At 41.1% G+C, this 26,052-nt stretch overlaps 2 protein-coding genes across 8 annotated transcripts in view; one reads left to right on the plus strand and one right to left on the minus strand.

Annotated features, from left to right (window-relative positions):
- Positions 1-13,671, plus strand: part of LOC126544138 (NACHT domain- and WD repeat-containing protein 1) — a 132,147-nt gene extending 118,476 nt beyond the window's left edge. For 2 of the 3 annotated variants that reach the window (XR_008608738.2, XR_011893285.1), the window contains exon 20: positions 13,445-13,671. The gene's annotated coding sequence lies outside the window, so the exon portion shown is untranslated. Of the gene's footprint in view, positions 1-11,979; positions 12,055-13,444 lie in introns of all 3 variants that reach the window. The other variant, XR_011893283.1, reaches the window with a different exon arrangement.
- The window catches only part of LOC126544145 (deubiquitinase OTUD6B-like), a 42,958-nt gene that overhangs the window by 11,351 nt on the left and 5,555 nt on the right, over positions 1-26,052 (minus strand). For all 5 annotated transcript variants that reach the window (XR_008608741.2, XR_008608740.2, XR_008608739.2 and 2 more), the window contains exons 2-8: positions 19,341-19,510; positions 19,159-19,248; positions 15,738-15,875; positions 14,827-14,846; positions 11,461-11,506; positions 8,902-9,010; positions 8,182-8,243 (exon numbers count right to left, since the gene is read on the minus strand). Coding sequence is in view for 1 of the 5 variants with exons in the window: in XM_055062013.2 (XP_054917988.1) it covers positions 8,182-8,243; positions 8,902-9,010; positions 11,461-11,506; positions 14,827-14,846; positions 15,738-15,875; positions 19,159-19,248; positions 19,341-19,510 (635 nt within the window). In the remaining 4 variants the exon portion in view is untranslated. The remainder of the gene's footprint in view (positions 1-8,181; positions 8,244-8,901; positions 9,011-11,460; positions 11,507-14,826; positions 14,847-15,737; positions 15,876-19,158; positions 19,249-19,340; positions 19,511-26,052) is intronic.

Consider the following 26,052-nt stretch of genomic DNA (forward strand, 5'->3'; position numbering starts at 1 on the left):
TGGAGCCACGAAAACTAATGTAGAAAAGTGCAATTTTTGTAGCACTGTTAGCCTTGCTAGGACAAAATAAAAAAAAATGGGGAGAGGATCATCTTTTTCCTCCATAGAGTGGCACAATATTTCACCTTTCTCAGCATAAGGCAGAGTTTGCCAACAATGCGCATGGATTAATCTGAGCTTAACCATCCATCCATTTCAGTCATACCACCAAAAAAAAAGCAGCTTAGTGATATAATATTTCAAATGAAGTTATTTAATTATAACTAGGATCAACTATGTTTGAGATCTGTGTTTTTCTCACTTCTGGTAAACTAGTCATGTATAAACTCCTTTGAAACACCTACCTTGACCCAAAGTACATAATGCAACTACAAACAGAACACTGGGGCGACCTGATGCTCAGAGCCAACTACGATGCCACCTATTCATATTCAAATGCATGTAAAATGCAGAAATGCTTTTACGAGAAAACCCCTGGACCAACCTGAATGAGATTTGTTGCATTTGAGGGAGAAAGTTAAATTCTAGTGACTGTATGAAGCAGATTTATTTAAGAAGAAACTTTAGCTCAGAGTCCACTCTGATGACGCTTATTCAAATCATACACATAAAATACACAAATGCTTTAATGAGAAAAATGCTGACTGATTTGAATGAAATTTGTTGCATTTAAAGAAAAAGTTAAATTCTAGTGACAGTAGGAAGCAGGATATTGATTTAAAGCCTGCAATTTTTTACAAGAATGGCTAAATATTGGTAAGCTTGAAAAAAAAAATAGAAGCATAACATTCACAATTTGGTAACTGTGCATCGAAAACAGATATCGCATTTCTGTAAACTGCATCTGTTAAAATCTAAACCGGACAAATTTGATATATGAAATTGCAGCTTACGTGAATTTTTTATAAAGCTTACAAGGTTTTTGCAAAAGTCCTACTCACAAATTATTGGTATATTTCAGAGCGGTGTATAATATATCAATTTTGTCCAGTTTAGATGTAATGTGAGGTGCACTTACAAAATTGGGATAATTTTCATTGCAGAGTGGTGGTTGTCGAGAAAAATGATTTCTCCATTCCCATGCATTAAGACAAGAGTTGCCAAGCTAGAGCTTCCTCTTAAACAACTGATGTATGCAAATATGCTTGTAAGGAAAGTAAGTCAAGTTCTTCATAAGATTCATAACCAGCTAGTGGAAGCCACCTTGCAAGTACTTGCATTACATTCATAGCACAGTTATGAATATAACGTGAAGTGCACATTTATGCTAGGAGTTTTAAAAATACCTTTAAAAAATTGCAGTACACTCATGCAATTTTGGTAAACTTCATATTCATATTCGTACTTAATAACAATAAATTCCTTTCCGTTCACAAAATACATTAAAAACGGAGGAACGGTGGGATAAAGGTGTTTTGTAAGATGACTAAAGCCCAGCCTCCCCTCAGTAATTCAAGCATTAGTTGCAGCATAGGATTCTGTACCACATAGGCACATGTACCACAAAAACTGGTTTCACTAGATTTCACAAACTTCAGCATGCTGTTCTAATCAGAAGAGTATAGGCTTGGGCTGGTTGGTAATACATAGTTACACTGGAAGCATAGCGCGGAAAGGACGATCAACAAAGACTAGACAGGACAAGCGCTAACTTTCAACACAGCATTTATTGCGGAAGAGGAGCATATATACGCAACTGATTCTGCTAAGGGAAAGAAGGACATAAAAGCTTTAAAAAAACACCACATGCCGTCATGCCATGAATTCAAGCTCTGTAGTTGATAATGCCACAGACGGCCTGCTGACGCATAGATTACCTGCCCGTGCAATCTCAGATGCTTCCTTGATTTCTCTTGTCAGGTCTTTGCGGTGCCAGTACAATGATGACCATGCTCGATAAGACGTAAATGACCGTGCTCGATAAGACGGTCATTTTTTACTGGCACCGCAAAGACCTGACGAGAAATCAAGGAAGCATCTCAGATTGCACGGGCAGTTGATCTACGCGTCAGCAGGCCGTCTGGCATTATCAACTACAGAGCTTGAATTCATGGCATGACGGCATGTGGCATTTTTGTAAAGCTTTTATGTCCTTTCTCTTAGCAGAATCAGTTGCATATATATACTCCTCTTCCGCAATAAACGCTGTGTTGAAAGTTAGCGCTTGTCCTGTCGTCTTTGTCGATTATCCTTTCTGTGCTATGCTTCCAGTGTAACTATGTTCTAATCAGTTGCAAAACAAGAATGTCAACACCAAAATGCATGCACGCAGTTTTGTACAACAAATTTACAGCTAAAATCTCATCCAGGTAATAGATTTTAGAAGTTTTGCAGCTGTGTATGAAGAACAGTAATTAGAAATGAAGCTTCCAGAGTCACAAGAGGTTCATTTGCACTTATCAGAGCTTACTGCTGCCACGGCCACTAGATAAAAAAAAGGTACGGCCTGCCACGTCAGGTGGGCTGCAATGGGAACGAACGTCTCAGCCGCAGTTGCATTCTTGGCCGCTTGGCTGGGCCGAACGGCTCTAGCTGCCGGGGACGGGATGTGTCAGCTTCCACGGGCGACGGTGTTCCAAGTGCATTCCTGGTGCATTTTCTATGCCGATCCCCGACAAGTCCCTGACTGGTGGCACCACAGCGGAGGACAGAGTTTTCGATGCAGATGGCAGGCTGCACCTTTATTTTTTATCCAGCGGCTGTGCTGCTGCAGCACTCCTTAAGGAAAGCCTCTAGGGCACATAGATACCAGAAAACACGAGGGCCAAGCAAGAAGACCAAAACGACAACAGGCACACTAACAACTGAAAGTTAATCTTCTTGATCACACAGAATGACCCGTATTTATTCTATGCAATAAAGAAATAAACTTTGTTAGTGCGCCTGTCATTGTTTTAGACTCTTTGTCCCTCGTGTTTTCTGGCTGCCATAATGAGCCAACTAGGCCAACAATATTGCAAGAAAATGCGTCATCTTATGTGGGGAATTAAGGAACCGCTGTTTGCCAGTCTTGTACGAAACCCGCCAACAACGGTCAACAAATTCATCAAGGAAACGACTGTCATCGAGCGGGCACTTCAGCAATGTTGCCGCCACTTTGACCGCCAGCCCAACAACACACCAATAAGCTCCACAGCTCAGATTGTTGACCACACTTCTTTATGGGACATAATTCAAGACATCCTGCGTGAAGAGCTGCAAGCCCTTGGCATTCCTCTTACAGAGTCACCAGTCATTTCTGCTGCCGAAGTCATGCGCCAGGAGTTGCGGCAAGCGTTCTCCTCACCAGCCCCATGTCCAGAAACATGTCCGTTGACCTATGCCGACATGGTCCGACGTCCTCCCCTTTCACCACCGGTAATGCCATTTCAGCCATGGCCCATTCCCATGCCGTAGTGGCAACGAGAGTCTGTGAGACAACCTCCAGTTCGCCGTACCGACTTGTGGCATGCGGCCGACCGTCGACTACTCTGCTTCCACTGCGGCGAACCAGGCCACATTGCCCGTTTCTGCCCCCGTCCAGATGCTGGAACCGGTGCCTTTTTGCCTGCTGCTTCTCTGCACTTCGACGACCATCGTGCCCAGAGCAGTGATCAGCTGTCACCCAGCCAAGCAGCTTTACCACGTCTTCGCTGGCAGTCCCAGTCACCTGAGCATTAATTACACTTCCCCAAACCGCCAGAGTTTTACCACTGATGTCGGCAGGGGTGGATGCTCTCTCCCCTAGTCCGCGCCGAGGAAACTAACGGCAGTGACCTCCGGAGGGAAGGTTACCCCGTGTCGAGACGCCAAAAATACCCACGCCCCACTCTCCACAATGACGATATGACGACGCCGAATGCTGACGAAGACGATATGACGACGATGAACACTCACGCCAACGACATTGCCCGTGGTGGATGGACATCACATCATCGCACTGGTTGACACCGGTGCAGACTTCTAGATTATGTGGGAAGAGTTGGCCAACCACATTAGGAAAGTGAAGACGCCATGGAATGGGCCCCACATAAGAAGTACCAGGGGTCAGCTAATGAGACTAACGGGAACATGCACCACCCGTATCCACATTGGTAATTCCAGCTTCATTGCCACTTTCGTCATTCTCCCCGACTACTGCAAGGACCTCATCTTGGGGATGGATTTTCTGTGAGATCAAGGCACAGTCATAAACATTCTGGAATGTATGGTGACGTTTTCTGCCAGCCCGTATGGCGACACAATGAATAAAGGGCAACATGAGCGTTTGTGAATCACCGATGATGTGACCATTCAGCCGGGATCCTGCCGCCTTGTACTGTATCATGCAAATGCCCTACCACGGGAATGTGATCGCGGAGCAAATCATTGCACTACTGCTCATGCAAGGCTTTTCCATTGCTAGAGGTGTACTCAACATGACTCATGGGCATATGGAAGTCCTTCTCACGAACTTCTCACAAAGGGTACCACAATTGTGTACTGCGACGACACCACCCAAGTAAAAGATTGTTTCACTCTACAAAAAACGACCATCCCGCCCTAGACACCTTTGTCAACGCCAGCTCCACCCTGTCGCCTTCTAAGCGGCAGCGCCTACTGGAGCTGATACACCAGTTTGAAGATTGCTTTTCGACTACGTCAAGAGCCAAACAAACATCACTGAACAAGCACCGTATCATCAAGGATTATAATATGCAGCTGATTCGACAAAATCCCTACCGTGTAGCTCCAAAGGAACGTGAAGAGATTCAAAAGCAAGTAAAGACGATGCTCGAGGATGATGTGATGCAGCCTTCGAAAAGTCCCTGGGCGTCACCCGTGGTCTTAGTCAAATAGAAAGACGACAGTTCGTAATTCTGCATCAAATACCGCAAATTAAACCAGGTCACGAAGAAAGATGTCTACCCGCTGTCACGCATCGACAATTTGCTGGACAGGCTGCGGCATGCACATTATTTTTCATCAGTGGACCTACAGAATGGGTATTGGCAGATCGAGCTCGCTCGATGAGAGAGATCGCAAAAGAACTGCCTTCATGATCGCCAACAGGCTTTATGAATTTAAGGTCCTTCCTTTTGGTTTGTGCTCAGCACCTGCCAGTTTTGAAAGTCTAATGGACACCATACTATCAGGCCTGAAGTGGCAAATATGCTTGGTCTATCTAGACGACGTCGTAGTGTTCTCAGCTACATTTGAGCAGCACCTAAGCCGGCTGCTCACTGTTCTCCAAGCTATATTGTTACGGAAGGATGAAAGAAGACAGAGGAGGAAGAAGATCGTGAGACACTGGCCGTTGCGTGTTCTTGGTGGTCAGCCATCTTGTCTACGCTGACTCATCCTGTATATATATTGTAAATGCAGTCTTTATATACTCCAAACATCGCCGTAACAATATGCTGGGCTGGCCTGATGTTAAAGCCCAAGAAGTGTCTTATTGGTTTCAGAGAACTATGCTTCCTTGGCCACGTCATCAGTCATGAGGGTGTACAACCTGACCCAGACAAAAATAGACGCTGTGGCAAAGTTCCCCACACCATCCAACAAGAAGGCAGTGAAGTGCTTTTTGGGGCTGTGCGCCTATTGCTGACTTTTCATATATTGCTGTGCTGTTAACACACCCGACATGAGACGATGTTCCCTTTCTGTGGGGGGAAAATGAGCAAGTAGCATTTAGGAAACTATACCAACGCCTGCAAACGCCTCCTGTTCTTGCGCACTTCGATGAGGATACCCCTACACCACTTCACACTGATGCGAGCCATGTTGGTCTGGGTGCTGTACTGGTGCAGTGGCAAGACGGCTCAAAAAAAGTAATTGCCTACGCTAGCCGAACTCACTCTCGTACAGAAGAAAATTACTCTACTACTGAGAAGGAATGTCTCGCCATGGTGTGGGCAGTTATCGAATTTTGCCCATAGTTGTACGGCCGTTCATTCAAGGTTGTCAGCGATCATCATTCTCTTTGTTGGCTAACTAACTTGAAGGACCCATCTGACCGTCTGGCGCGCTGGAGTCTCAGGTTTCAGGAGTTTGACATGACCATAATTTACAAATCAGGGAAGAGGTACACCAACGCTGACTGCCTCTCACAGTCACCCATCGAGTCCGCAGGTACCGATGATGTGGACGTGGACACTGCATTTTGGGGCATCGTTGACCCTGTCACCATTTCACAGGAGCAACGCCACGACCCGGAGCTGCTCCCACTCATTAATTTTTTGGAAGGCCAAAGTAAAGATGTTCCGCAACTCTATGCCAGGAGACTGCCATCGTTTTGTCTCCGGAACGATGTTCTCTATAATTTCTGCCAGTGGCAGCACGTACCTGCTTGTCGTAGCCACATTACTTCGAAAAGAAATACTAAAAGCATGCCACGATGAAACCACCGCAGGTCATCTAGGCTGCATGAGAACATTGTCCTGACTCGGACACAAGTACTACTGGCCAAAGCTACCCGCTGCTGTAAAGCATGTGGGGATGCGAGATTCTTGCATGGCCCCTGATATGTTGTTTTCCCTGCATGTCTCGAGTCTCCTATAATCCAGTTTCTCCACGTAGTTTAGTGCCGCCGATGGTTAGTCTGGTTGCAGCGCATTACGAGAGATGGCGCAAGTGTGGCATTGCTAGCGCCACCTAATGGCGGGGTTGGTCGAGCGCGACAGGGAGTAGGCTCTTCCTCTGTGGCTCTGGGTCAGTAAGCAGCGTGAACATTCCGCGCTTGTACTGATCCATGCTTCTGCGAGATCGTCTCGCAAGGCCTACACCAGAATGGACAAACACGATCATTCAAACGCACCACTGTTCATGTGACCGTTCGCGTGACCGTACGCGCAAACGACCAGGCATTAGTGTCCAGCATGGGGCGAACATATTCCTTCGCCATCCAGTTGAAGTGACTCGCAGACTTCCTTGAATTGTCGCCGCCCCGTCGGCATGTTTCATGAATAACAACTTGGCTAGGAAACAGCGTATGAAGGGTGCAATAAATGTCCTTGTGACTGTTTGCACTACTGTGCTGTCATTCCTTTGTCCCAAGAGCAAGGGTGAGAACCCCACAAACATCACGTACAGACATGTGCCAACTGCAAAAGACGCAAAGCACCTCCCGGCAAGCCTGCAGGTCTCTTACATCCGGTCGAGGTACCAGGCCAGCCATTCGCCCAAGTTGGAATGGATTTCCTGGGCCTATTTCCAACTTATACAGCTGGCAACAGATGGATCAGATGGATGGAAGAACTAATGGAATGACACCGTTCAGCTTGGTCCACGGCTGCAAAGCCACGATGATGCTGGATGCCATGCTGGCGCACGAGTTTGATTACATACCTACCGGCATTGACAAATTTACTCAGCGCGCCAAAGAAGCCAGACAGCTTGCCCGTGTATGTATCTGCATTCAGCAAGACCAAGATACAAAACGATACAGTCTTCGACACAAGTCCTTTTCCTACACTCCCGGTGACAAAGTATGGGTCTGGATACCCATACGCCATCGTGGACTTTCCGAAAAACCCCTAAGACGGTTCCCTGGGTCGTACAGAGTGATCCGCCCCTGAGCGACGTGAATTATGAGGTCATTCCTGACAGTGACGATAGCTCCAGTCGCCGCAAGCACTTACGCAAAGTGATGCATGTGGTACGGATGAAGCCGTACCTATTAAACTAACTTTTGCTTTTTAGTTTTTTTGTTTTCTTTTTTTGCATGTGTAACTCTTTGCCGTTGTACACTGCCCTCATATGTTTAAATTGTGCATCAGGACGATGCTTCTTTTGGAGGGACGCAAATTCCGCACCTGTACTGCGATGAAAAAGAGGACAATGCAAGTATGCATGAGCGTTTCTATCAAGATGCAGTGAAGAAGTAGTTGCTGTTGCGCTCAGTATTAAAAAAGGCGGCCTGCCGCCGTGCCTCCAGAATAGTGCTCTACGACCTGTTTTTTGACACTGTGACAATATGTTTTGACCTAAGACAGCATTACGACATACAGAAGGCAAGAATGTTCGATTTTGGAATTACTGAAGCTGTTTTATTACCATAGTGCCAATAAAATAGCTGTGCCTGTAACATGGCAGTTGTGCAACCACTGCAGCATTTCAATCAGAGTATATTTGTTCAGCATATCCATAAATGTATTTGTGGCAGAAGTGCATGCTGAGCAGTCTACATATCACAGATATAATGCAAAACATCACTCATACCTCAACTTGACCTCCCCAAGCCGTAGTGCTTGAAACCTCTAAGCAGTAATCTTCATATTCTTCTGCATATGAAAGAGAAAAATAAGAACTTGTTAGGCCTGAAAATATCACTGAAATGCAACATGCAAGAAATGTGATTAACGCTCAAATAATTTGTAGTGACACAATCTAACAACAAACTGTAGGTTATCTGTTGATTGGTTTATCTTGGTATGAATATAACAGGCTACCATTTGGTTGAATAATTCTGGAGCATGGCTCCAGAAAATGATGAATAACCCCTTGGATAATTTGACTGGTGATTATTGCAATGTCTGTATTGATGATATCACTGTGTACTCTCGCACTAAAGAAGAAGAAATGATAGAATAGTACCATCATTTAATGTACGTCTCTTACAATCTTGTATTGAAAATATGCAGCAAAATATTCAGCGTCATGAGAAGAGGTATTGAAGTGCACTCGGCGGGGTATTACCATGATGGTTCATGCTATTCACCTACATAGTGATGCTCAATACCATCATTGCTGTGTAGTACTAGGACTACGGCTAGTACAGTGTACAAGACAGTGTAACACTGTCTTGCCTTCAGTTAGAAAATCCATGCAGAGTAAGATTAATTGGAAGAAGCCTGTTACACCCAATTATTGTAAATCATAAAAGTCAGTCGTGACCACGCATACACATCTTGATAATCAAGCACACTTTTTATTGTTCACCTGCAGTCATCATGTCTCCATTCTTTCTGCTTGTTAGGAAAGGAAGGAACTCTTCAGCATGAGACAACATGTAGTTTGCAGTTTCTTGCCGTAATTCACTCATGGATTTCTAGAAGTATGGTAAAAAGAAAAAAAATTCTTACTGAAAGTTTTTGCCAGCCCCACGGAGCATGGATGTGACAGAGTCTGCAAGGTCTAAAAAACCCACACTTTATTGCCTACATCATTTACTCATCTATATTGATCACAGGACTACAAACTCGCTGCAGATTTTTAATAAGCAAGAGGTTGAGCATCTGTTCAAATATGCACAATAATAATATAACAGGGACTCTTGGCATAATAATACATGTTACTTCTGCTACTTGGTTCATACTTAAAGGAGGACAAAAAGGCAAGAAACATACAGGAGAGAAATGCACAGGAGGCGCTACCTGCAACTAAAGAACAAACACACACATTTAAAGAAATCTGCAATGTGCACTGACTGGCCTACACCACACACCGAGAGAAAAGCCAACTACACAACATCAAACCTTTGTCAAAATAGCGTAATCATAGCAGTTTCTCAAAAAATTCTTCACTGTGCAATATGACAGATCTTGCTGATACAACCATAGTCACTCTTTTTAATGTAAGCGCTTCTATAAATTGATGTGCAAGCATGCCAACACTGCTCCCAAGAATTAAGATGCTTAAAGCTTACACATGCAGGCATGGTGTTGGTAAATGCAATTTGGCCTTATTTATGGATTGCTCATGTTCTGTTCCTATGCTCAGTCATTGATGCAACAGCCCATGTGGCTGATACCAGACCCTACACAGAAATCTTGACAGTTTATCTGCCTCTTAAGGTGAAAGAATGGAAGCTGGCCTCAGAAAAGTCTAATCTTGCAACTGGCACAGTAACATCTGTCAGCAGCCTATAAATATCTTGCAATAGTTTGCATGTGCTTTACAAGTGGCAGCCAAGAATAGCGAAGACTGCTCAAATTGGAATGTTTTACAGACTTATCCATTACCATTTTACTAGACTGCTTTATACCAAAATGTAGAAAGGAGGGCTCTGTATTATCAGTTGCTACGTCTGGCAGCATCTATTATGGCTAAACTTTGTTTTCAATTCACGGTTATCAGCTTGTCCCCAACAATGTGTGCAGTCTCTCGATCGTTCATACTTTTTTCAAGTGCACTGGTGCATCTTCTGAGGAACAAATATAAATACCTTATCATTAGGGATGTTTAAATGTCAAAATGTGAATTGAATTCAAATATTCGAGAAAAACAACCTTCACATATTGAATGTATTCAATTTCTAAGAAAGTGAACTGAAGAGTTCCGTGTAGTCTGTTTGACAACGAAATAGTTTCTTATATTATTTGATGCATATAACACCTTTAACAACTTGAGGTCACATTAAATGAGAAATGAAACAAGTGCGATTATATCTGGTACACGATGACAATGACAGTAATGAAAAAAGGAAACAGTATGTCCCAGATGCATGTAGTACAGTTTAGTGCTCAATGAAGGAGCTGAGGGCAATACTACAGCACCACACATCGTTTTGAAGGAGTCCGAACATGGCGAGATAATAAATTGCCTTGTGTAAATAGAGACAACGAATCCATACATTGCCAAAGATGAGACATGCCTACTCAATCGCTAGCAACTATTGCGCATAAGTAACCTCCTCCATGTGTTTATTCAAGAACTGGATTGCGTCCACAACAACAGAGTACTGCTGCACAAAAATCATTCAGACGAGACTCCATTTGCATCAGTCTTTCTCCCTGTAGGCTAAAAGAACTGTTGTTTTCCCTTAGTATTTGAACAAACTTAATACTATTCAACAATTTCAAACAGTGTATTCTTGATTCGTATTTGACATTTCAAATATTTGCACACCCCTACTTATCATGGCTGCACATATGAACACCACTCAATTGCCAATTGCTTTTCCAAGAGCGAAGCTTTTTCTTTCTTTTTCATTCTTTCTTTTTAGTTAAAAAGAGTGCCAGTTCCTTGTTTGGATGACTCAACCACTCCTGTAGCGCTGCAGTTATCTGCCAAGCCTACACTTTGTGTAGTATGGACCTTTTGCAAAGACCTAGGACAACTTTAATACACAGCAAAAGCTTCTTTGCTATGGCGGTCACTGCTTGCCTTCAGGGTAGAAACTCGGCACACCTTGCTGTTCTTTAGTGCACTGAATACAGAGACCTTTACTGTGGTAAATGAGTACCACCTGTTCAACATCAGCCAACGCATGTAGGTATCTGTGAGGACCAGGCATGTGCTTGCATTGTGCTACAAAAAGCCAGTGCTGCACCTAATTTTTACCTCTATTTCCTCGACGCAGTCCACAGAAGGTTTTTTGTCGTAAATGGAAGCTATCTCGAAAGTTTTACAAAAAGTGGTCATGCAAAAGAGGCTTAACAGGACACTACAAGATGAACATGAACCACATGTTATCAAATAAAAGCCACCTCGAACCACCAGACACATATTCATTTCGGGCCACTAAATCATACTAGTAAGGCACTATAAAAAGCTTACCATAACACCAAAAAGGCCAAGCTGATGTTCCATGGCTTTGTACATGCTAAAAAGTTTAGCAAACAACATTAGCAAATTAAGGCAATATATAAGAAATGAGAACAGTATGAGAGGAACAGTCAACTTAGAGTAACAGAAAACAGTATCTTTTCATTTCACACATGAAACAAAACGTGAAGGGTGATGGGACTTTAGTAGCTCCTGCAACTATGGAATGTTAACCACCATCCACACACAACACCTCAACTGTTGTCTGCAGCAAACTACTGTGCAAAAAACTAGGAAACTGAGAAAGCTGGAATATGGTCATGATGTTACAGCACAAAAACAAGGGCAGGAAAAAGTAAGAATGACACCAGAATGCATGACTGACGGTGATGAACTTGCCATGCACAAATGTCTCATTGGAATGAATCATCTGCCCATAACAGCCACCAGACAAACCAGTATCCTCTAAAATGAAAGAAGACTCATCACGTCCCACTTTAAAAATTGCTTCATTGTCACTGTCTGTCTTAGGTCGGCCAACTCCTGCAAGATTCGTGAGGCAGGTAGTGACCAAATACTGTTCCATAAAGGCCAATTCGTCTTCTGGTAAGGGAGTGCTTTTTGAAGTTCGGTGCAAACAATTAGGAAGAGCCCCACTGGATCTTCCTAATTTGTTTGCACCAGAATTACCCAGTAAACCACATACGTTGTATTAAGATCCATGAGTTGTTCCTACTTGTACCTAAGACTATGACACTTATGAGATGTTCCTTTTTATACATTTTACTAAAAGTCAACATTCCTATAACTAACTATCAAACTGGTTGAAATTATGTTGCAAAAATGAAAGAGAAAATTGTCCTCCACCCGACGCATGGCACGAAGCTACAGAGGAAACTCATATGGGTTTCTCTGAAACAAAGCTTTGCAGTTGAAGAAAAATTAGTCCTAATCCAAAATTCGAACCTGGGATCAACGCTTTTCTGAGGCAGAAACTCAACTCTACCATCTAAGCTAACCAGGAGGCTACCAGATCGCAGAGCGAGGGCGAATTAATCGACAACTTGAAACATAGGGACACATAATATGGCAAATCAGTTCTGCGGAAACTCACAAGGTGGAGGAAAGTTCACGAAGCGGAAAATTGTCATCCATCCTACTTGTAGCATGAAGCTACAAAAGAAATCCATAATCACAAATGCCTTATAATCAAATAGATACAGTAATCTGTACATTGCAGAGACATTTGTGATTTACTGGCTGGTACAGCCCCACTGGCTCTTCACAATTTGTCACCCCACCCCCCCTCATTTTTTGTTTATTGCAACAGCAATTATATGGACACTCCAAGCAAATTTTTGCCATCAGCGTTGGCATCTCTACGAGGTTCCGTATTATTTAGGTATATGTATGCTATATGCCATGCGATGCTATATGACATGCGGAATATGCAGGTTATATTGCTATACCGTTCAATCACTAAAGTTGTTCATACCAGGTCTTACATTCTCGACAAAATTGTTCCTCAGAATTTTGAGAATGGCAGCCCACAAACAAATGACATCAAACAAACCATCAACAGCGCATGCCTTTTATCTTAAAACCTTCTCAGACATAAATATTAAAAGCGCAAAACAATAACACAGCTCAAACCTAAAAATTATGTAATTGTATTGGCACAGCTGTGCACTATCTCCGGGATCAGCCCAGGAAAGAGGTTTGAAACATACCCAATACGAAAAAGTGGTGGTAAAGTCACTAAGAAAGACGTTGGCTTTAATTAATAAACATAAATGAAATTGTCTGATGGCATGATTCAAACAGAGGACCCCTAGCACAACAGCTCGTTTTTACTGAGTCAGCTTGCGTTTACTTCAATTCATGCTGCCATTACTGCTACGAGTCTTATACACTTTGTGTAATATTCTAACATGTTGCTGTTATGTTCATTGCTTTGCCCTTATTGCGAAACTATTACTTTTTTTTTTTTTGCCAGATTCGGGCACGATTTCAAGCCTGACAAACACAGTGGCTTGGATAAGAATTTCAACTGAACACCTTGATCATGGTGACCTGATGCTCCAGCTCTACTACATGCCACCGCACTTGGCCAAGTACAGAAGCCCTGGCACACATCAGAGACTGTTATTATAAAGCATAAACTGCGCATGCAATGAAAGTTAATGAGTACATCTTAGTAAATAAATTATTATTAACCAGTAATCATTCTGCAATTCCTAATGTCCACCAGCATGAATAATGATCCCCTGAAAAAAAAAAAAAAAACTCTATGTTTAATGCATTATTTTTAATAATTATGTGAAGTCTGCTGAAACACCTGGTAGGTATGAAGGAAAATTAGCGTATAGCCTAACGCAGGCCTAGTATTGGTGGGAAGGCTGCATTTTTTTGTATCTTGAGCACACAAATGTCACATCTGCACTTGCGCTCTGTAAAGTACCAAGCCGGTTTCAGCATTCCAAAAACTGATTAATACAACAAGCACCACTTTTACATATATATATATATATATATATATATATATATATATATATATATATATATATATATATAGAGAGAGAGAGAGAGAGGGGGGGGGGGGGCTTGAGAGTCCCATATGTCAACCATACAGCTTGTATTCATCCTACCAGGAATCAAAGGCAGCAGAAAAAATGAATGTCTAACTTTTGGTACTTGTGGGTATTTTTATAACTTTAGGCAAAGTTATGCATAACATTCCGAAATATATAGTGGGCTCTGAAACAGCTTAACTAATCACTCTGTAGATAACAACCGCAGCAAAAAATTTATTACCCAAGTGCTAAATGCTTCACTACAGTAAAATACACTCATTCACCTAGAAAATCACTTACATATGATAAATGCCCTCAGTTTTTAATTAGAGTCATTTAGAGCTTATCCATGTCTAATCACTCAACTATGCATTTCTCCACAATTTACTATACAAAAGTAGTGGCTGCCTTCCAGCTAACTTTCACTGGCATTTGTGTTTGTGAGAGTGAATTTCTGAGTGGCTGGGCTGGGCTGCGTGTTTATGGGAGCCAGGCACCACAGCCAATCAGCACTTCAGCAGCAGACGAAATGGACATGTTCACTAGGTGGACTCTTACAGAATACCCCCCCCCCCCCCAGTAATGGCACAGTTGAAACTTCGGACAGCACTGCACACTGACTCATGTAAAATTTACATCTTCCAGTTCATGTCCCCTGCCCAAGCAAATAATGCAGCTGCACAGATGGAGTGAGTACAGCTGCTGTTAGTACAACTTATGTTCAAAACACTTGAAGGGCCTAAATTTGAAGGCTTCCCATAATTCTGAACTAATTCAGTTATCACTGCCAAACATGAAGTCTTACCAGTTTCCGTCTGAAGGAATCTAAAAAAGAAAATAAGCAAACAATCTTTTTTAAACATCAACACGAAACAACTCTGTGCCATGAAAACACATTAATCAATACGAAACAACACTCTTCAAGCCCATGTAAGCAAAACTTAGTACAGTTTAAACATGATATAACGAACATGAATATAATGAATTATTTGATATAACAAAGTACATCTAAAGTGCAGCTCGCCAATATTTCACATGTGATGAATGCATGCTTATGAAGAAAGTATTTTGTGTATGTTGCAGCTTCGTTACAATGAGGCTTGACTATACTTAACACTTAGATTGCTTTTATTTGCACATATAATGAAAATAATATCTGACTAAGCTCCACTCCCGAGTGCTGAGAAATACAACTTCACAACCTCTTTTTTTCTGAATATTTAAATTCTATGAAGGAAAGCATCATTTCAAAAAACAAAAACTAAGTGTGTTCACATTCACAACAGATAGCCTTATAAAACTTAGTTTATTAAGTTATATTATCACAGTGTAAGAAGATAAATGCCCCACACATCAAGACAAGCACAATAGTGCGCCAGAGCCTAATTAATGGCATTACAGCCAAAATGGACAAACCATGTAATGTATTCATGCCATTCTGACAGACTGCAACTATTCTTGATCTTTAATTTTTTTTAATAGTATCTAAAGTGGCAGTTCACTGCTTTCAGCTGTTCCAAATGTGGATGTTTATTAACAAGCTCCAAAATTATTGTAAAACATTTTTAAGCAGAATACAGCCATATATAAGCCATGTTTTGCATTATCAATATTTATTGCTACTGACTAGCAAATGACATATCCTATGTTTTCAAAATTGAAAGCTTGATCTCCTGGCATGATAAACAAATTGAAACACCACTACTTTTTGCTTACCTCGTAAATAGACAATCCAAGCTTTCCAAGAATTACTCGTAATTCTCTCTCCTCAACAGCACGTGGAAGAAACTGGTTTTCCACTTCCTGTTCTGCAATCTCTTTTTCACGCCGCACTTCCTTTTGTCGTTTCTTTTCCTAGGTGAGGCACAGCATCCACATGACACTAAAATTTGACATCTCTCAAAATAACACCAAACTGCAATAGTCTCTCTTTGAGACAAACAAGGAACAAAAGTTTAAGCTTAAGTGTCCTCCAAGTTTCTTCTAAAACACCATCATCCTGAAAAATACTACATTACAAGTCATTAAGGCATCCTAAGTTAGAATATACTGCAGCTGTGTGGGACCCATACCACGATAACCTTATTTTTTCAATCAAGCTTGTTGAAAAGCTTCATATTTTCAAATTATAACTGTCACCATCATCAGCAGCAGCAGCCTGTTTTATGTCCACTGCAGGACGAAGGCCTCTCCCTGCGATCTCCAATTACCCCCCTGTCCTACGCCAACCGATTCCAACACACGCCTGTGAATTTCCCAATTTCATTGCTCCACCTAGTCTTTTGTTGTCCTCGATTGCATTTTCCTTCTCTTGGTACCCATTCTGTAACCCTAATGGTCCATAGGTTATCTAACCGGCGCATTACATGACCTGCCCTGCTCCATTTTTTCCTCTTGATGTCAATTAGAATATTGTCTATACCCGTTTGCTCTCTGATCCAAACCGCTCTATTTCTGTCTCTTAACGTTATGCCTAGCAATCTTCGTTCCATTGCTCTTTGCGCAGTCCTTAACTTGTTCTCAAGCTTCTTTGTCAGTCTCCAAGTCTCTGCTCCATATGTCAGCACTGGTAAAATGCACTGATTGTACACCTTCCTTTTCAATGATAATGGTAAGCTTCCAGTCAGGAGCTGGCAATGTCTGCCGTATGCGATCCAATCCATTTTTATTCTTCTGTGAATTTCCTTCTCATGATCGGGGTTCCCTGTGATTAATTGACCTAGGTAAACATACTGTTTCACAGACTCTAGAGGCCTACTGGCGATCCTGAACTCTTGTTCCTTTGCCGGCTATTTATCATTATCTTTGTCTTTTGCATATTAATTTTCAACCCCACTCTTACACTCTCTCTGTTAAGGTCCTCAATCATTTGTTGTAACTCGTCTGCACTGTTGCTGAATAGAACAATGTCATCGGGAAACCGAAGGTTGCTGAGATATTCGCCCTCAATCTTTACTCCTAAGTCCTCCCAGTTTAATAGCTTGAATACTTCTAAGCATGCAGTGAAGAGCATTAGAGAGATTGTGTCTCCCTGTCTGACCCCTTTCTTTATAGGTATCTTCCTGCTTTTCTTGTGTAGAATTAAGGTAACTGTAGAACCTCTGTAGATACTTTCCAAGGTATTTACATAAGCATCCTGTACTCCTTGATTACGTAATGCCTCTATGACTGCTGGTATCTCTACTGAATCAAATGCCTTTTCGTAATCTATGAAAGCCATATAAAGAGGCTTATTGTACTCTGCAGATTTCTCGATAACCTAATTAATGACATGGATGTGATCCATTGAAGAGTATCACTTCCTGAAGCCAGCCTGTTCCCTTACCGCTATACATAATACCAATGAAAGACAATCTATTTCTTCTATCACTTAAGACAATCTATCTCTTCCACCACTTGCGTCTCGTAGAACAGTAGTATGTTTGACTGTTTGACACATTTCATTACCATTTCTCCCTTAACAGCGACTTCATTTTTCAACCTCATTACCTGTTGAGCTGCATCAATCATCGCCACCAAGTCGAAGTTCAAACAGGCAGCACTAACACATTCAGTCAGTCTTTTTTTCCCAGATCATCGCAATAATGGAACCACCTTCACGGTGCAATTGTCACCATTGTCGATAACAAGGTCTTTTGTAAGGCATTATTAGCTAACATTGTATAAATAGGAATGATTAACATGTTATTTTATTTATTTGCTGTACTTGCAAATGATTAAGGAAGACATTTGCTAACACTGTATTAACAAGAATTGTGAAGATATTTTGTTTACATTATTTGTTGTATTTGCAAACAATTAGGCAAGGCATTACATAACATTGTATAATTAGGAATTACTAATATGTTACAATGTTTATTTTATTTTTCATATTTCATTGTTATGCTTCTCGTTTTACCGCTACCCTCTGTAATACCCTCGGGCCCTAAAGGTAACATAAATAAAAAATAAGACTGTGAACATGCATAATCACTGCAAATAGCATTTATGACACAATGTTTTGTTAGAAATGATCAGTTTGCACAGACACAAAGTCGTTTGAGGAAGCAGGACAAAGTTTAAGTAAATCAATGTACTGAACATCATTCCTGGCTGAACGCTGGCTGAACCGCCATGCTTGTGGCTCCCATAGAAAGGAGTGCCAGAGTTGGCTTTTGTAATTTTTGTAGATAACTCTACACTCAGCATTGCCTCCAAGATCAAATAGTGCATGTGGCACAATGAAAATCTCGAAGGCAATGTTTTGGGATTTGCATCAAATCCGCTAATCACCAGGCGCATGCCTTGTGATTAGGCATTATTTAAAAGCTGTTAATAACAAAATTATACAATTGCCACTCCTGCCGCTCTGTCAAGATTGCTTCAGTAGTATACACGACTCATTTATAACTAATTCAGTCAAAGTGCAATTTCACTGCAGCGGGCCTTTAATTTGGCTGAAGTGTGTCAGTAAAAAAGTGATAGAAGATGCCAGAGTGGTTGCTTGCTATGCTAGTGCGCGACTATGTTGAAGGTTCTCTTCTTTCACTGTTTTTGATAGTAACGTCTTATCAGGCAAACTCCTGAAATAGCCGTTTCAAGTACACTGCATGTAAAATGTGTAGTAGTAGGTTAAAAGGACGTCTTGTTGGGCGAGTTGGTCACAATTCATCTTGGGTACTAGGCGCGAAAACACACACGACTCCTTCCTTGTGTCGTGTGTGTTTTCGCGCCTAGTACCCAAGATGAGGTGTAGTAGTAGACTTGAAGCTCCATTAACTTCAGGTGTGGAAAACACAAAGTTAATGGAGCTCAAGAGTGAAGTCCACATTTTTCAGCACAATCAGACTAAAACAAAAATTCACATTTTCAGTGCGTCCTGGCAGGGTACATAATAAACCAAGAAATGCAGTAAACAAAACTTACAGCAAACAGAAGTTTAAGCCTTAAAGGTATAAGGCAGTCTTTTTAGTAGCAATGTTGAATATGAAATCAAAATAAATAGGACATGTGACAAACTGAAAACTTGGATTTTCAGCAGTATTCCCACTCATCTTGCAGCTTTAATTATTCAGTGGGAGTTTCTAGCATCTATGGTGGCTGGAACAAATTAGTGAGATTTTCGCAGCAGATTCAAGTAAAACTAAGAAAGGCTTACCCTGCGTTTTTCTGCTTTGCTTGCTTTACTTTGCTTCACAATGTGTTCATGCAGGCTAACAGCATCGAGTTCATCAGTCACACCATCCACCTGCATGTACCACTCATGTTCCGATATGTTGCATCAACAATTTATTCGCCTATTTTGTCACCATGAAAAGGACAATTAAATTGATACGTTACCTCTGGCTCACCATTGGCTACACCGTCACTTTGGAAGGCAACAAACTCCTCCAAGTCTTTCTTATGCTTCTCTTCCAACTCAGCTTCAAGTATGGCTACCTCAGCTGCAACATCTTTCTTTCTCTTTTTGTCACCCTTTGGTACCGAGTGCTTCAGACTCTGAATTTTAGCTGCAATAAAAACACAGAAACAATGCTGCTTGACAAGCTCAGCCCATAAAAACATCATCACACTAACTTCAGCAAGTGACTAGACCTTTGAGATGGAGTTCTAATCAATTACTATCCAGCTTAAGTGTTCACATTTTTAATGAAATATGTTGGTTCTTAATTAGAAATTTTCATAATACTATAGATGTACATGATGAGAGGAGAGGGGCAAAGAGAAAAATGGGGGCAGAAGAGGGGGGGGGGGTAGTGCAGCAGTGACTGCCCCACCACTGCTGTCTGATTTGTGCACCTGCAAGAGGAATCCATCTGTACATAAAAGGATGGGTGGCAGTCACTGGAAAATTTTTAGAATAGCACAGTGAAGCTTCATGGCAGTTGTGGTGGCCATTTCCCTTGAAAGCCACTGCAGTCACACCGTTGGGAGGAAATTGTTCACAGAATAAATCAAGCATGCTAATTCCTTTAGTGTGAGCACATTAGCATTTTTCAAGCGGAGAGTTTAGGAGAGGCCTTAAGGACTTTTTTACAATCTTCACATGCTTCAGCGACACGAGTGTGTCCATCAGCACAACTACTGAGGACAATGGCCAGAAGCACACGGTAGGTTAAACCGTTTCAGCACAGCTTCGCTCCTCGTCACCGAAAAGTAGGTGTCGAATGTTGACAACGCGTACCATAATTGTGTTAGTTTTTACATTTGAGGAAGCCATGCATTCCTTAAGTGAGCAAATCTCACACAACTTGGGACTCACGTAACTGCTTCATGTAGTACAGTTTTACTATATATGAAGTTGTTTCATGCCCCAGATCTAATCGCGGCCATTGTCTGTCTTTGTCTGAAATCAATGCAGCATCATTCGCTATGCTTTATTGAGGACAATGTGCAGGAATTTCAGACCAACCAACCTGCAAACTTTAAAATTCATAAAATCCTGTAGACATGACACTGAGCAGGGAGACAGTACACGTACACGTCTTTTTTTTGTCGTTTTTTTTTTTTTTACAGAAGCTTGCCCTGAGCACATGCCTTTTAAGGGAAACATACGAATTTTTGCAGGCATAACAGCAGCGCCAAAATAACACAAAAGAAACACTGACAGACATGTTCCTTTCTTTTGTGTGCATATTTTTTTGGCGCTCCTGTTATGCCTGCAGTAAGTGACCAACTCGCCCAAGAACTCGTTTTACTGAAACATACGCACTTTATTAAAGATGACAAGCAGCGACAAACTTCGCACAGCAAATGTGAACAAGAAACACAATATTTTTAGATAACTGACTTTTTCAGCAACTTTGGCATTGCAGATTTCACCTGCTTTAGGAACTTGTCTGTATAAACGTGCTTGAAGCAAGTACCCCCCTCTTGCATCCATTCACCATCAGAAGATTTCTAATGGAAGTTTCAGGGACATGAGCACAACCTTCTTGTAAACAGAACTTTTTTTTTTAGATTGACGCAACATAAGTAAAATAGTAAAACAAGCCCAAATTCGCAAAATTTAAAAAATTCAGGAATGTTGGCAAGTACAAAATATTTTCGAAACTTCTATTGATCTTTCCAATCACAGCTTACAATATGGCAGAATTTGACAAGCGTCCATAATAGCAGCCATGGTCAACAAAATTGACAGAGTTGTCCTTCATGCCACAGTTCTTGCACACCACTCAAAACATTACTCTAGGACCAATGTTTATTGCTGCCTTCATGGAATCCAAGCACCAACAGAGCAGCAGCTTCCTAAATCAATGAAAAATTATGCAGTTTATTTTATGCTATTCAATTACCACCATGCATATAGTGTTTCTGAATAAAAAAGATTTTCACTTTTTTTTTGTTTCATTACTGTTCTGATTTGTTGATTTGCTCGAGCAAGCCATCTACAGGTGGCTACTGCTTTTGTGCATGTCATGTGCCATGCTTTAGGTGCATGTTACAGAAACATAGATGGTCAAAATTAATCCAAAGCAGCCCACTATAGCATCCCTCATAACCCACTGTGCAGTTTGGAGACATTCAACACATTTTTTATTGATTTTTTTCTGCGCGAACATGAGTGCAATATGATAAAAAAAAAATTTGTCTTTCTCAGGAGAAGCAAATAAATACTTATGAAATGTTTAGCAGTGGATCTAATATGATTTACTAAATTAAAATTATATTTGCATGGTAAGGCTATGCTTATCAGTTATTGTAGTTGTTCTTGTTCACAGGAAGAAGCCCAACCATTGCCATTGATACTAGTCCTTGATTTCTTGGTGAGCTGTCCATAGAATATTTTTAATAGTTTACCTGGCTACTACTTTTCTACTTTAGGAAAGCTGCATGAATAAATTTTTTTTATTACTTAGAGGCAACACGGCACTCCAGGACACTAGAAGTTAGTACCAAATAGGAAAGTGGGCCACCAAGAAATAATGAACAAAAAGAATTTTGTGTGAACAGTTCCTGTTAAAAATGCCTTGAGGCTATAAAGCCCAAAGAAAGAAAAAAAAAAAAAGGAATCAACATTATGTTGTAGAATTGTTGAGCATCTCTCAAGTACCTAACTATGGTCCATCATTACTTACTTTAAAAAAAGTACAATAACCTTTCTTTCTTCCCTTCCTACCTACTTAAAGGTATACACATTTGCGTATAGTAAAAAGCTCCACTCCTGTCACACTAGGATCACTAGAAAAAGCTCCACTCCACACTAGGAACCTCAAATAAGAACAAGAAGTGCTACCAAAAGGCTATTTTCAATGGAGAGTGAAAGCTAGAGCTACAAGACAGAAAGCTTGCTAGAAAGCATGGAACTCACCTCAATTCACATGCTACTTGAAACATATGGCACATGAACTCTTTAGAAGATTAAGTCCCAGCTAATTTGCTAGGCAATCACCCACTTAAATAAAAACCACAACAACAAATGATAAATGCATGCTCATGCATTGAAAAAAAGTACAGAGAAAGTGTCGTGGAACTACTAGCGACAGGAATGTCATAAATGTTGTTTTCATGTTTAAAGAGTGTAACACAGTGCACTTTATCATAAAATCTAGCAAGATGGCCTGTCCGGCTACCTGCCTTTTCCTTTTTTATTGAAGTGTGCCATGTATGCAAAACTTTACACAAAACCCAAGTACTAACATTTACATTTTGCCAATTATATATCAATTTAGCATCATACGATTATCCAACACAATGGAAGACAATAAGAGAAATTAATAAATGTGTGCACATTACCACTTAGATAACCCAGGTGTCATTCTGGAGGCTAGGCAAATTATCAGTCTCACTGTTTAGAAAGTTGGTAAGCTAATTCAAGCTTCACAAAAGCACACACAAAACACTTCCCAAGTATGTGTTTACCTCAGAGATATACTGTGGCTGATCACGTCAATAAGTGAACTTGGTGGATTCTGAATCTATTAAATAAAACATAAATAGCTGCTTCTGAAAACAGGTGTAGCCATCTTGAATTCTGTAGTTCCTTCAAGTTTCCCCAAAAAAGGGCATTGTATCACAAGCTTTCAAAAAGCAACACTAAAGATGAACATTAAGTTAAGCAGTATTGATCATTTGCAATAGCAAAACTGCCACTTTGATGCTGAGAGGAGGTCTGGTAAGCTAGAAAAGACGGAAAATGAATTATAGTTCAAGGGGTGATGCACCAGTTTGTTGCGACGTAATGGGCTTTGAAATTGTCTGCTCAGGTCTAGATGATTAATCATTTGTCAGTAAAGACTACATTGCATTTTAAGGGAACCAGAGACCCAACCTAACAAATATCAAAAATTCTTCCTGCACCAAAATGCCCCAAATATGAGAACTTACTTCGAAATTTATTATGTCACACTGACATACTGGTACTGAGGTGTCAGCTTACAATTAAAAAAACGGAAGTTTAGCCTTCATTTTCCTCCACTAGTCATTAACCCTACTTTTACTTAAATGGACCCGAGACCCGAGGAACCTGATGGAAAGAATGCCACTTCCGTTTCCAGTAATTACTGACAAATCTGGATGGTTCTGCATAAGTGTGCAACCTTGTGTGCTCCACTAATCAAAAACCTAAACAAAATAATAGCCCAATGGGTGGTGTCTATGGGCTGCTGCCACCTGCTCACTAGCAGTTACAAAGTTGGCAAGGAAGAGTCCTCAGTTTTAGCATAGGTGGAGCTATCTTTACATTCCACTTGCTAGATTCACAAACCGCGTGTAACTACAAAACTTAGCTGATATGTTCACAGCTCCATGCTCTACCCACAAAATGTATTTACACACCAAGCTCAATGAGTGGTTCAAGGCTTTTTTAACAACCTATGTATACTGTGCATACTACTACGAGTCTTAAAGGGCCCGCATGCAACTGCCTCAGTGTTCGTGTAGCACCGACTTATACCGCTAGTCAGGTGTTCTCATACACAGTGCACAAAATTGTGCACTACACGAAACAGGGCAAACAACAGCGCGCACATGAGACTGTCAGCGAAAGACTGCCGCGCAGCAAAAAAGAAAAAAAAAAGAAAAAAAAAAGGAAGGCAGGGCTTGCAACGTATGCATCACACGATCCTCTAACTCCAGTATGGAAGAACGCAGGGAAGGAATCTTGTTTGCGGAGGCTAGACGAGGGCAGGAAGAGTGCATGTTGGCAGTGATGCTTACCTCCTGAAATCATGGGTTCGTGGCACTTAAATATGTCTATTTTGGCTATTAATGAACCAATTTAAGAACTCTTGAGGCAGAACACTCCCTAAAGGGTGCGTAACAACTTACAGCATATAACCAAAATTTGCTATGTGGCCTGGTGAGGGGCCCTTAAATTTGCCCACCATGCAAAAGACAGCAACAACCTGTTGTACCATGACCAACCTTAGCACATAGTTAGCTTTATTTTCAAGTTCGTCAAATGATTACACTCTGCAATGTGCTGCACAGGTGTTTTTTGATTACTAAGCAAGCAGGCTTGCTCAAAATACAAGCTTCTGGTGTGACAATGCAACTTGGCCTAGCGAACTATGTACGCTCTTTATACTAGACACAATAAAAGTGACATAGCTTCAAGTGCTTGTGTGCCATACAAGCAAAAAATATGTATATATAAGTTATGTTCCAGAGCTCAAGACAGTGCAGAGTTTACATCAAAACAAGAACAAAACACCGATGAAAAGAAGCAAGATATACATAAACTTGTTCCATGAGACGTGTTCAGATGAAAAAGCATTGTTTTCTGATGCTGCGTGCATGCCATTGGCCTTCATTGTAAATAATGCTACAGATTTTGCCAAAATTAGTAGAATCAAGGTAACAGCAATTTTCTTAATAGGCTCAAGTTTATGACAGAAAGCTGCCTTTTGTCAGTACTCCACCGATGTACAAAACAATGATCAATGGCAATGCAAGTTCTTAATGCAGTGAGTACAATGTAGTACATCGTACAATGAGTACAATGTAGGTATTTCATTGCACAAAATAGCCAAAAAAGCTTAAATGACAGTATTAGCTGCATGCTACAGCAAAGCCACAAACAATGTGACAGCACTCAAGGAGCTGCCTTTTCACTTTGCATGAGTACATGGACATTACATTCAAGCAGCTCCCAACATTCAGTGTCAATACAGTCAGTGCAGAAAGATGGTTGCAGGTCAGTTCCATAATAAAATGATCAATTCACTAATTCCTAGTGCAAACCAATTATTTCTTAAATGCAACAAACACATGGCTTGTGCCACCTTCTGCATATAATATCTACACTAACAAGATCAGATCTGCAGTTACTAGCATTGCAACACTTCTCTGCAGTAATTTCTATGTGGCACTAATGAACACTAAATGGCATGATTTAAAAGTTTGGGCTTTAGTTGTCGAAACTTACTTGTCTGCACAATTACTAAAAATTAACAACGGGCTCTACTCATGGGGAATAATTTGTTAGCAAAGTTTATGTGCCATAGTTGCCCATTTATGTGCCATATGTGCCAAGTTGCAATGGCCAAAAGATGTGCTAATAAACAGCAGGGACTGTGCTGGATTCAATGAAGTAGCCTGGAAGACGATGCTCTGACACTAGGAAGCTCTGCACACATGTGCCTACCCTCGCTACTTTCATAGGTGCGCACCTTGACACAGTGCTGACCAATGTGCTGGTCAATGCTTTCGCGAGATTATTAAAATATTGGAGAACTGTACAATCAGAACTGATACCCAGTCACCACCATCCATTCTGCCCAAATGGCATATGTGACAGGCTTAGCATGTTAAAGAAAGTAAGAATTCCAGAGACAAGGCAACATTTTGGGAGGTAGTTCAAATTGTTCACAGGTTCGACAGTACAGACACCACCACAGCAGCAAAGTTAACGTAGCTAACAGCTCCACTGTTAAAATGGTAAGTAATGCTACTTCACTGTGGAGTTTGTTATTCAGACAGCACTTGTAACCGTAAAGTGGTCACAGCCCAACACGATCACAGCAGTAATGCTTAAATGTGGTGTAAACATGGCAGTGACTGTGCACACTTGTCCAAATTATAAGAAGCTTTAAAACTTCAAAGGCTTTCA

The sequence above is a fragment of the Dermacentor andersoni genome, chromosome 1 (assembly GCF_023375885.2).
Source record: "Dermacentor andersoni chromosome 1, qqDerAnde1_hic_scaffold, whole genome shotgun sequence".
NCBI classification, from domain to species: Eukaryota; Metazoa; Arthropoda; class Arachnida; order Ixodida; family Ixodidae; genus Dermacentor; species Dermacentor andersoni.